At 36.5% G+C, this 13,215-nt stretch overlaps 1 protein-coding gene across 1 annotated transcript; it reads right to left on the reverse strand.

The window, feature by feature from the left end:
- Positions 1-2,039: 2,039 nt before the first annotated feature.
- On the reverse strand, positions 2,040-8,178 carry LOC127430791 (complexin-4-like). The gene is made up of 3 exons (XM_051680859.1): positions 7,673-8,178; positions 2,952-3,039; positions 2,040-2,267 (listed from the first exon to the last, which is right to left on the reverse strand). The coding sequence occupies exons 1-3, from the start codon at positions 7,834-7,836 to the stop codon at positions 2,040-2,042; spliced, it is 480 nt and encodes a 159-aa protein (XP_051536819.1). The 5' UTR covers positions 7,837-8,178.
- Positions 8,179-13,215: the final 5,037 nt, after the last annotated feature.

The following is a 13,215-nucleotide window of genomic DNA, read 5'->3' on the forward strand; positions in this document are numbered from 1 at the left end:
ATATTTAGTCCTTTCAGATGGAAAACATTTATACATATAAATGATGCAATCTAAAGTGCATTTGAACAGCGGTGAAACACTTTCTTATGATGTGTTACATTCATACGAGTAGACAGAGAAGTAAGTTTGAAGTAAGTTTGGAGCAGAAGAAATAGAAATAAACCTTGTGTAAATTGTCAGCTTTACGCTAAGCTAAAATGCTATTTCTAGCCATTTCACATGAACATGTTACCAGACACGATCATATTTTTTTATCAAGAAAATTCACATTAGATCATTTTTTTTTTCTTTTTCTTGTAAGACCTTTGATATTAGGGCAAAAATCATATTCTTGATAATAATTTTTGTATTGTTTTCCTGTAAAAATATCTACAAATCCTTAAAACAAGATCAATTTGATTGATCTTATTTTAGAAACAACACTGCATTAGATATTTAGGTTTTTCAGAGAATGTATTTTTAACATGTGTATTTTGTCTTACTGTACTGGCAGAGTTTTTATAGTCAAAACAAATGAAAAAAAATCTACCAGTGCTGAAGAAGTAATCCAAAGTATTTAGAATACGTTACTGACCTTGAGTAATCTAACGGAATAAGTTACAAATTACATTTTACAGCATGTATTCTGTAATCTGACGTAGAATACATTTCAAAAGTAACCCTCACAACCCTACACACACACATGTTGGTGCGGCTATCCTTATGAGGACTCTCCATAGACATATAGATTCTATCCTCTAATCCTAACCCTACCCCTAAACTTCATTACAAAAAAACATAATTTTGTATGTTTTTTAAATGCTTTGAATTATGGGGACACTAGAAATGTCCTCATAAACCACATTTATAGCATAATACCCTTGTAATTACCAAATTGTAACCTTAAAAAAAATTTCCTCATAAACCACCCAAACCCGCACACACACACATTTTTTTTTTAGAGGTTTGTGCAATTGTGCCTCAAATTGTATTCTATTAATTAAACATTCTGTATTACTTAGTGCTGTGATGCAAGTGAAAAACTCTAAATGACTTAAAAATCTACTTAAAGAATATTCAAAAATCTACCTTATAGAAATCTATCTATATGGACAGACAGACAGATAGACAGAGACAGACAGACAGACAGACAGATATAGACAGATAGATAGACAGATAGATAGATAGATATTCCTCTTGTCATCAAGCAACACAAATGTTGCAAAATGATCTCGATGTTATATTGTCTGTTTTATTACTTCATTCTGCTTGCACTGAGACATCGGACATACACATGACATATTCATGTCTATTTACCTCACATAAAAAGTTAATGATAATACATCAAAGAACCCTAATGAGCAGTACAAAACATAAGGGACATTTAAACAGAACTTTTGTGTCTCTGGTTAACGTCATCATATGTTTGCCAGATATAAAAAATAAACTGTAGCTACTTACTTGACCCCATATTTACAGTTAAATCCCACACATTTCGACACTGTAAATCTGTCCATTATCTCTGAGTGCTGTTTGTTATTACTAGTAGCCTACCATGATCAAAAATGTAATGCAATGCAATGTAATAAAATAAACATCCTTTTGTGATTATAGTACTGTAAACAAAAAATGAATGCCAAAAAAGGAGTGTGTAAGCTACAACATCATTTATTCAAAGAACAAACATATGGGGAAAAAAAACATATTTTCAAACTTATGGAAACAGAGAAACACCTTAAACTGATCTTCTGTCAGATGTTACGACCTTAGTAATGAAAAATATCTCATTGATATGTAAAGACACAACTGACACCAGACCAGCAAACAGGGGTGATGTTTTCTTTATATATACATGCATTCTTTATGTATACATGCATATACTATATATACAGTATATGCATGTATACTGTATATACAGTATATATAAATATATGCTGTATATATATATATATATATATATATATATATATATATATATATATATATATATATATATATATATATATATATATATATATATATATATATATATATATTATAATTTTTTTTCATTTAAACCACTACATGACAGAACACTTCTCCTCAGCCTTGGACTTCATTTCTGTGAGCGTTGCAGAGGCTTTCTCCTTTATCTGATCCATGTCCATGTTCTGTAAGTTTTGTATCTGCCCAATGATGGAGTCTTTCTCTTCTTCCTCTGTAGCGTCCTCATCTACCATCTTCAGCAGTTCCTCTGGAACGTCAACGTCATCTCCTGCCATCTGGATCATGTTGTCATCCTGCTCACTCTGAGAGATAAGCGCACACAAGAGTCATACGGGGACACAAATGCAAAAATACTTTGTAAATTTTGTGTCCATTATTGCTGCTCTTGATTTTAGAGCAGCAGCCGAGGGGAAGATTTTCAGTGAATAACAACTTAATTTTTTTGGCCTGTTCCTCCCACAAAGCTATCGTATGGCTTTAGAAGATTAGATTTTTTTTTTTACTTTTTTGAACTTGACAGAAATGTTCTTTAACCTAATTTTTCCTTCAAATCTTCTATTGTGTTCCACAGAGAGAGAGAGAAAAAAAACCCTCATATCAAACTAATGTAATATCTCACCAAGCATAATCAACATTTATTAAAAACACTTTTCACAGTTTGAAAATGAAAAACTGTATGCACGCTGACACAATCATTATTTAAATACCCAAACATTTTGATTCTACCTTATATCTTAGTCATTTTGAGTTGTAAACCACCCAATCGGCAAAATGATTGTATGGTAAGGAAAACTGGAATATATCCAGCTCTGGGGAAGGTATTTATGTTATTGCATCACTTTTTAAATAGTCACAAAGGACTTACCACAGAGAGAGAGAGAGAGAGAGAGAGAGAGAGAGAGAGCTCAAAGCTGGTCAGAGACAAACAGATGATGTAGAAAGCCAAGATGATGCTTGAACAGACCTCACAACAAAATGACGCTTACTTTTGGAAGTCTGTATTTTTCTCGTAAACACACCCTCAGAGTGGCCCTCTCTGCTTTCTTGTGCAAGAAATCTGCATCTCTCTCCATCCTTTTGATCAGAAATGTGAAAACAACAGACTGTCACATCAAGGAAAACATTCAAATGTATTTTCTTTTAATTCTATGTAATAAAAAGTTCCCATATCTTGTCATTTTAATATTAAAGAAAGTACCACTATAAGCATGTAATAACATATAATTTATCAGTGGAATAAAGGATGCATTGCACGAACAGTTTGTTTATGAATGTTGTATGACAGTGCACACTGTTGCTTTTAAATTAAATGACCTTCAGGGTTTAGCTCTACAGCTTAATTCGAGATAAAGAGCTTCAGGATGCTTACTGGCATTGTTCAGGCAGTGCTATGACTATACTTAAAGCAAAGCCATGTTCATAGCTAGTTTACCAGTGACAACTAGATACTAAAATCCTGTGGATGTTTGATAAGTGACACTAAATCTTTAGATGTTTAGATGTAATCTCACAGCAGACATGTATGTTTATTGAATGAATCATCTGTTTCAAACATGCTCATATTTCTACTTAAGTGTGCCTGGTAATGCTAGTAGTTACAGTATCTCATCTTATTTGAACATGAATAATATCAAATCTTAGGATTAAGACCACAGTAGTGACAATCCTACTTCAGATCCCTTTTCTGTAGGATTTGATTTTGAGACTTTATTGTCTCATGTATTTTTAAAACAAGCAAAATATATTTTTGCACATATCTTTTGAACCATTCAATATTTTTTTTTGTATCCAGTTTCTCCCCTCATGATGATTCGAAGGGACCCCTTACATTAAAACTCCACCCATCACAGTGGTTGCCATTTTGGATTGTGACATTTATTTATTTTTTGTTCTCTTCACAGCCTCTAAACATCCTTCGATTTGCCCAAAATATGTCTCAAAGAACATGCTCCACGGAAATGATAAACAGAATTTAGATTTTTGCTTTTGTTTAAAGGTTACGTCAATGTTCAAGTTAACGATGTCGACGTAAAACAGGAAGTCAGGCTGTATCTTGGTACTGCTTTTTCCTATCAAAATGACACTTAGTATGCTTCATTAGGACCATGATCTGAGGATACAAGCAAAGTTTGGTGAAAGCACCACCTATGGGTCAAAAATGCGAATTTTTGATCATAGCTTAAAAAAAGTTGGTAAATAAAAAACACGCAAAGGAAATTTAGATGTATCATCAACATCGTGTCTTGACAGTACCTGAGCAGTTTGGAGACAGTGCCACCTATATTTCAAAAGATAACAAACCAACACTTTTGTGTGCAGACTCTAACCATGGTATGTTTCTTTGCCATCAGTGAGCCTTGTCAACTGAGTGGGGCAGTGTGAAAAGCTGTGGACAACAGTTCAACAGTTCCAAAGGTTGGGTGTTTGATTCCCAACTAGGCAGGTCTAACAGTTTAATTTCTATTGCACTGGAGGTCTTTGTATTGTGCTTACTGAATAGTTTCAGGGCTTGTCCCTGATTATATCTACTTGCAGGTATTCTTAATATTATTCTTCCTCGTTCTCCCTAAAAGGGAGTTTAAGGCAGGACTATGAACAGTACATAGGAAAATGGCGAAATTTGGCACACTGTTGGGGGGGTTATGAATAGTCCCCAGACCAGGTTTGGGGTCTCTAGGCCAAACTACATAGCACCACAACCAGTTCAAAAATTCACTCTACTGTTGCATATCATTTTTGAGTTGTTTGGTTTAAAAAATAACATTCTTGATTCTTCTGATTACTCTCCTATGGTGATTGAAATGTTCCCCTTATATTAAAACTCTATTATTGTGGCCGTGATATTGGATTGTGACATTATTTGTTTTTTGGCTGCTACTCCTACAAAAAAGATTCAGATGATCTTCAGATGGAGAGGCACAAAAATTACTGAACAAAATTTAGATTTTCATCTTTGTTGAAAAGTTACACCACAAGAAATTTGACCATAGTGACCGCTGTGCTTGGCTATACTGACTTTTAATCTGATATGCCTCATTGGCGGCTGAGTGTCAAACTTTTGGCAGTGTGGTGAAGTGGATTGTGTGCAGAAATGTGGAACAGAAAACGTACAGGTTCGATCCAGCTCTGAGGTGACTTGCAAAGTGGTGTGGGTTTGATTTGCATGCTTTATGTTGTGCTTAGTGTGGTCAGAGATTATTTAGCAGAGATGGGCCACTTCTATTAAAATGAATGGGAGAAATTGGAATGTTCAACCAAGGAGCCCTGATCGCCCAATGGTCAACGGATGTAGAAAGGAAGTCCTTACAGTTAAAAGAGCCAATCACCTTTTAGATACAGAGATCGCCTGTCAATCAACTCTAGAACGTGCATGAGTATTAGCTATATAAGCCGGGAAAATTGCGTTTTTTAGCGTAATATGAGGTTAAGAATCACAATTGATCAATTTCAGTATTGTCAGATTTTATTGCTGATTTGAAATATGTCCTTTGATCGTAATCTTGGCCAACCATTTCTGAGATTTTGGTCTTTCTCCATTCAAGTAGATAGGAGCTGCACTGGCATGACTGGAAACAGCCTCCCGAGAGCATTCCAAAGATGGCCGACAGTGGACTGACTTGCTTGAACGACGTTGGTGTGGTGCAAAGAGTGCCATTTCGGTGCTTGGTTGCTGCTTGAGGCTATATATATTTTTTTTGTACTTATTTTTGTTTTTTTAAACAATGTGGGCTGCGTTTCCCAAAAGCATCATAAGCCTAAGCAGACTGTAGAAACCATTGGCGCCAATGGTCTCTACGATCAACTTAAGCTTACGATGCGTTTGGGAAATGCAGCCCTGAGCAGTTATTAACAATATACACTAAAAAAAAAAAAAACATTAACCAAAATATTTTGCATGCTGTGATAACATCTTAAATGAATAGTTCACCCAAAAATGAAAATTCTCTCATCATTTACTCACCCTCATGCCATCCCAGATGTGTATGACTTTCTTTCATCTGCTGAACTCAAATGAAGATGATGAAGTGAATGGGTGCCAAAATGTTGAAGCTCCAAAAATCACATAAATCAGCATAAAAGTAATCCATAAGACTCCATTAGTTAAATAAATATCTTCAGAAGCGATATGATATGTGTGGGTGAGAAACAGGTCACTTTCACATTCTTCTTCTTGTGTTTTTGGTGATTATAATTCTTCATGCACACCGCCCCCTACTGGGCAGGGAGAAGAATTTCAAGCAAAAAATGACTGAAATATTGATCTTTTTCTCACCCACACCTATAATATGACTTATGAAAATATGAATTAAAATACTGTAGTCATATGGATTACTTTTATGATGACTTTATGTGCATTTTGGAGCATCAAAATTTTACCTAATGAGCTGAAATATTCTTATAAAAATCTTCATTTGTGTTCTGCGGAAGAAAGTAAGTCTTACACATCTGAAATGGCATGAGAGTGAGTAAATAATGAGTGAGTTTTCATTTTCGGATGAACTATCACTTAACCAGTTTGATTCAAGTCAAAAAAAAAAAATGTTTACATTACTAAATTAACCTCAATACAGCTTACATGAACAAAACTAATTTTAAGGGTTAGAGTAGGTAGAAATAACAATTGCAGGTTACCACTTTTTGCTGTGTAGGATTGAAGGAAATTACAATCAATAAAATGTATTTTTTAAAAAGATGTTTTTACTCACATGTGTCCTTATGAGGTATGAAATACAACTGTAAGCACTGCTACCACAGTGCTAATGTTTTCATGGCTAAAACAAATGGCATCATTCCATGTAGCCTATTAATTTGATTATGTAATCTCACTTTTTTATGGCTTGCATCGATTGCTAAACACTGTAGATTTAAGTATAAAGCAAAGATTTCTTAGAAAAGACAATGAGCTCAAACTTAAATAGTTATATTGTTTGATTCAACAGCAAATTAATTAAATAATAAAGACCAACAAAGGTCTTCATAACAATAGTGCAACATGGCCGCCGGCTGTGGCCTGGTAAATCTAAATTCAATAATTAAACACTTTAATTTCACACTCTAAATATGCATAATGCTAACATTCTCTGATACTGTCATTACTCACATACTGCCATGATTGCTTCTAAAAATAGCGTTATCCAGCTCAATGGTACAGGATAACCTGTGCTAAGCCCTGCTCTTAGGACTGATTAGCAGCTAGCACCAACTTTTACTCTCTGATACCAACATGGAGGTTGAATAAACATTAATCTTTAATCATTGACATTATTGTCTTTTTCATACACTGTCACACCAAGAGAGACGAGGTAGCTTGAATTCAGTGTTATTGTAAAATAAACCATAGTGAATGACAGTGTTTAAAAAAGATTATGGTTTATGGTTCTTCATGTTAAGCACTATCTTTGCAATGGAAATAAATGCAGTTTTTAGTTGAATTACAACATATCATGACCTTCAAGTGACGAAGATACAGCAGATGAATCCAAAACCGTACAAACTGCTAACTGTTCAGTTGTTGTTGGGATTAATACTGCATTAATCCCACTAAGAACCAAATAATATCCATCAAAGAGAAAAACTGCAATAGAAATGATGCACTGTAAATGCCAATGTCATTTCCTCATTTGCTTATCAAGGTCAAAATGGTGAGCATGGAAGAGCACAAATCCCTGTACGTCCTTGAGGAACAAGTGGGCCAAGTTTTACTTACTTTTCCTCCACCACCTGCTTCTGGTACTCCTCATATTCTTCTCTGGTCATGCCAGCGGCCGCTGCAGGGTCCTTGGGGGTTGCCTCCTCTGCTTTCTCCTCTCCTCCTCCAAGTCCCATTCCTTTCAATGGGTTCCCGACCATACTTTTGATTAAGAAAGCCATGTTTTCCTGCTGGAGTGTGTAACTGAATGTCAAGTTGAAATCTTTTGCTTAAATTCCTTGGTTTCTAGTTTCAGAGGTCCTTGGATTGTTAGTAGTTAGGTCTAATTGGAGCTAGGCTAACCGACCTGCCTGTCTGTGTTATCAAGGACACACTGTTCACATGGAATGCTGGCCAAAAAAAAAAAAAAAAAAGTGTTTATGCTGTAGCCATAATCTGGATTAAGCTACGGCCGTCAACACTGAGAGGCAGATGGCTGTGTGCTTTCCCTTTTCTATAGAGTAAAAGTGAACAAACTCTAGGCATTGATCAATAACAAACTATAACTTGAGAAGAAACATCATGGTGACATCAATCAGAAAAGAACTATGAATTTTTTGTTTTGGAGATAAGATTTTCCTTTGCTGTTGACATCATTTTTGTTGTATCCTCCCACTGACTGCTAATCACATTACTTAATGAGGGACTGACCAATGCAATGAATCCAGCGAGGTCCCGGATTTTCCATTTATACCCCTTTTAAGGCCCAGGAAAGCACAGCCATGGGATTAAAAGCCTGTTTAGCTCAGAAGCATTGTTGCCATCAGAGAAGACTGATGAGTAACTAAAAATGTATACATAATAATAACTTGCAGAGATTCAGGAGATGTTTCATTAATTCCTCACTGTAAAAATGGTCGCCACACTGGCAGAAGCCTTTGAAGAAGCTCTATGTACTAGTTCTCTGAGGAACTATCAAGAAGCTCTTAAAATGGAACCCTCAAGTTCCTGTAAAAAAAGATAATGGCACCATTTGGGGTTCCTCAGCTGCCACACCGACTGAACCCTCTGGAGATCCTCTGGATTAGTTTTCTAAGAAACTTACTCTTAGCTCCTGCAGGATCTCTAAACTCTCTAAAGAAGGACATCCAGTGGTTCCTTCATTAATTCTATCATAAGAAAAAGGCTTCAAGGCTAATTTAAATCTTGAAATCTAATTTAAAGCTCCTTTGATTTTTTTATTTTATTTTTACAGTGTAAGGGAAGGACTTTCAGGTACTTGATATACACTACAAAAAAATAAAAAATACTGGATTTCCTCAGATTGTCACACTGGCAGAACCCTTCGGAGAACCTTTAGGCACTAATATAAAGGTGCCTCAAATATCGTATTGTGAACCTTTCAGGTGCCTCAAAACCTTTCCTTTATAATTCCTTGAGGAATTGTTGACAGTCGTAAGAGTTCTTACAGGAATTATGAAGTTCCTCAGATAATTGCCCTTTTTTGAAAAGGTGTCTACGCTGTAAAAAATTATAAGACACCAGAGGCACAATTTAGGGTTCCTCACTTGCAAAACTAGAGGAACCATCTGGAGATCCACCAGACACCCTTTCAGTTCTCTGAGGAACTTACCCTTAGTTTCTGCAAGAAGTCAAAAGAACTACAAGGACTGTCAATTGTTCCTTCAACAACCCCATCATGTGGGAAAGGCTTTGAGGCACTTGAAATATATTTAGAAGGCTTGGAAGACATAGATAGTGTTTTTGAGGCTCCTTTAAAGGATGCCTGGAAGATCTTCATAGGGTTTCACCAGTGTGGCAGCTGAAAAAACCCAAATGGTGCAGAGAATTAGACACTTGACACGTGAACTCTAGGAAACTCAAGATATATATCCAGTGCTTCAAAACCTTTCTTTTATGGTGAGGTTTCTGGAGAAACCAAGTTCCTCAAGAGAACTGTACTTAAAAAGGTGTCTAGATGTTCAGCAAAAAGTTCTGCCACTGTGGCAATCTAAGGAACCCCAAATAGTACCTCATGGATCTTTTAGTATGTAAAAGATGTACTGTATTTGATGAAGTTCCTTGAGCAAACAGTAGGATATTCAAAGCACCTTCATAAGGGTGCATAGAGGTTCTCCAAAGGGTTGTGCCAGTGTGGAAATCTGAGGAACCCTGAATGGTGCCTCAAGTATCGTTTTATTTCTACAATCAGTACGTTTATATTAAATGTTATATTAGAGCTACAGCGGGTTTTTGTGTTGTCAAGCTACAATCTTCATCTGCAGGTCCAAGTGTACATGACACAATGCGTAATCAAAACTTAAGGAAGTACGACAAATACGCCTTGTTAAATATACGTCTTGTGTCACCTCTGACATTCAAAGCATGCATGCGCACAACGCTGAGGCCAAATAGGGTCTGACTAATGTGTATACATGCTAAAACTATGGCACCTCTATTGTGAACTCTAGGAAACTCAAGATATACCAGTGCTTCAAAACCTTTCTTATATGGTGGGGTTTCTGGAGAAACCATTGACAGTCTTTAGATTTCTTGAAGGAACTTATGAATTTCCTCAGACTTGAAAAGGTATCTAGATGTTCATCAAAAAGTTCTGCCACTGTGGCAATCTATGGAACCCCAAATGGTACCTCAAGTATTTTTTAAGTTGCAAAACATAAAGTTCCTTGGGTAAACAGTAGGATATTCAAAGCACCTTCAAAAGGATGCATAGAGGTTCTCCAAAGGGTTGTGCCAGTGTGAAAATCTGAGAAACCCTGAATGGTGCCTCAAATATAGTTTTACTTTTACAATCAGTACATTTATTATATCAGCTGTTACAAGAGATACAGTGTGTTTCTGTGTTGTCTTCACTCTTCATATGCCGGTCCAAGTATAGGAAGTATGACAAAATATGTCTTATTAAATACACAACCTGCATCACCTCTGATTTTCAGATCACGCATGCGCACAACAGCGATGCCAGATGGGGTCTAATTAATGTGTATACATTCTTTTACACTGACACGTATAAACAAGAAAGACCTGTTAGCATGTTATGGATAAGCAAATGTTCTTTTTGAACAATACACACTCCAGAACTGAAAATGTAATTCAAGAAAGCTGAAACGAAACGAACAAAGTACATCATAAACATATTTGATCCTTGAAATTTTTTTATTATTTAGCAGTTGACAAGTACCTCTGTTCAATTCATGGTGCCGTTTAGCTACTGTCCCAAAAAACGACCCTTGAATGGTCACTCTCATTTCATGAGTTGATTATCTCCCATGAAGATAATCTGAGACTGTCAAAATAGATGACATTGGCCGTCCAAGGTAAAGACACTTCAAGCAGTAAGGACACCATTGTGTCCCCAGAGTCCCATAACTGTTCCATAACGTGGCTATTGGAAGCATAAATGAAGTGAAAACAAATTATTCCTTAGAATTGTAGTACACAAAGTACTTATCTGTTTCTTAATTTGAATTTACATAGGGTGACAATATGGTTGCCATGGCAGGGTGCATTGTTAAAAACGTTCATCTCCAAATTGAAAAAAATACAAATAATTCAATATATATTTATTTTTAAAATAAGGAAACAACACAGGAAATTTGTGGAAGAACGCACAAGGCACTGAACACGTTTTTGTGTCTATGTTTGACTGCATTCTTTTCCTATGTTTTCTAGTGTCAGAATTAAAAAATAAAATAAAATAAAATGTTTAAAAGCACATCTCAAGACACTTGCATTCTCTTATATGCATTGTGGTGCTTCTAGATGTTTTTTAGTGCAAGAATGCATTTGGTCTGAACAGCCCCTAACCTGATTGTTGTTTAGCACTTTAGCAAAAAAAAAAAAAAATTGTTTTTATATATATATATATTTATCCTCACAACCCTCTTGATTAGTAGGAGAGGCAAAAATTATTGTATCCAAACTATGAATACTACCCCAATTTTCTACAAACAGATAGTCACACCCTAAACCCACACCATTGGTTGGGTCAATGTTGAGGTGTCGGACTGAAATCTGCCTACAAAGGGCTGACTTTTAGCTGTCTCAGCGTAATAAGCTAGGATAGGAGAGAGTAACTTTACATCTTAAAAGTTACACATTTCAGCTTCATAATGACAAACAGAAAGCCAATTGCAACAGTTTTATGTCTGTTAGTATCTGCTGCTAGGGCAAGAGGTCACGTGCCGGATTGATTGCACAGAATGGTGGGATAGGGTGACAGATGTGCTTAACTTACAATGCATCTCACTGTGTAATCCTCTGACAAGAGAGAGGACGTGGGATGGGGTAGAGAGAGTATGCAATCAAGCCGAGACATAGAACAGTGATTGAGAGCAGAGAGAGAGAGAGAGCAGAGAGAGAGAGAGAGAGGGGAGCGTGACTGGCTGTTGGATTATCAGCCCTAAGAATCAACAACATAGCCAAGCGCAATGCCTTCATGTCACAAATGGATGACAGCAAAAAGGATGCTCAGAACTGATACAGGCACAGACAGAGATACAACAGTGTTTCAAACAGTGAAAACCCATTGTACACAATATTCAAGATATACTAACAGCAAACTCAGTTTTTACATTTTCTGATCATTTTCATGATGCTTGCTTGTGCAAAGCTTATTGTCACTATGCTGGGGTGTAGCTATGCAGTTGCTAAGGTGCTTTGAAGGGTTTTTAGCTTTTTGCTATGTGGTTGCTAGGGCACTGCTACAGTTGGTGGGTGCTTCGGTGTTGTGGGTGGTTGCTTACTGGCCCAAGCCAAAAGAGCCCATATCAAGTATGTGCACTCCCAGATATGGCCCAGATAACTCCTTCAATATAAGTTTTATTGTACGCCCAGGTCAGTTTCTAGGAATAGGTGAACTAGGTGGTTGCATACAAGGCGCCACAAGCTGGAGGTAGAGGGGATTGGTTGGGATTGGGAGGATGGCACCAATGAGGAAACCCCCAAAGCCCCACCCTAATCAATGATTAGGTCGTTCCGCCAGATGGTAGCGCCAATTATGAGATCCCCGTGCCAGCCGCAAATAACCCCACCACAGGTGACACAATGGTCAGAAAAGGCCCTATGTATGCCACATGGAAAGTCTGATTGATGAAATAAAGTTAAAGCTCTCTTCAACTAGCCCCTCAATGGTGCAAGGGGAGTTATGTGCCAAAGATTTATACCTAGGGTTAATGGTTCGATTAAATCCCTTACCGTACTTTGTGTTAGATATCGGATCAAACCCTTAACCTTAAAGGGATAGTTCACCCAAAAATGAAAATTACACAAGAAGAATGTGAAAGTGAAAGTGGAGATTGACTGAGCAGGGAGAATTTATAGGAAAAAAGGACTTAAATATTGATCTGTTTCTCATTCACACATACATCACTTTTCAAGACATTGATTTAACCAGTGAAGTCATTTGGATTACTTTTATGCTTACTTATGTGATGTTTGGAGCTTTAACATTCTGGCAGCCATTCAATTGTATTGTAAGGACCAAAAGATCTTAAATATTCTTCTAAAAATCTTAATTTGTGTTCTGCAGAAGAAAGAAAGTCATACACATCTGGGATGGCATGAGGATGAGAAAATGTTCATTTTTGGGTGAACCATCC

The sequence above is a fragment of the Myxocyprinus asiaticus genome, chromosome 40, assembly GCF_019703515.2.
Source record: "Myxocyprinus asiaticus isolate MX2 ecotype Aquarium Trade chromosome 40, UBuf_Myxa_2, whole genome shotgun sequence".
NCBI lineage: Eukaryota > Metazoa > Chordata > Actinopteri > Cypriniformes > Catostomidae > Myxocyprinus > Myxocyprinus asiaticus.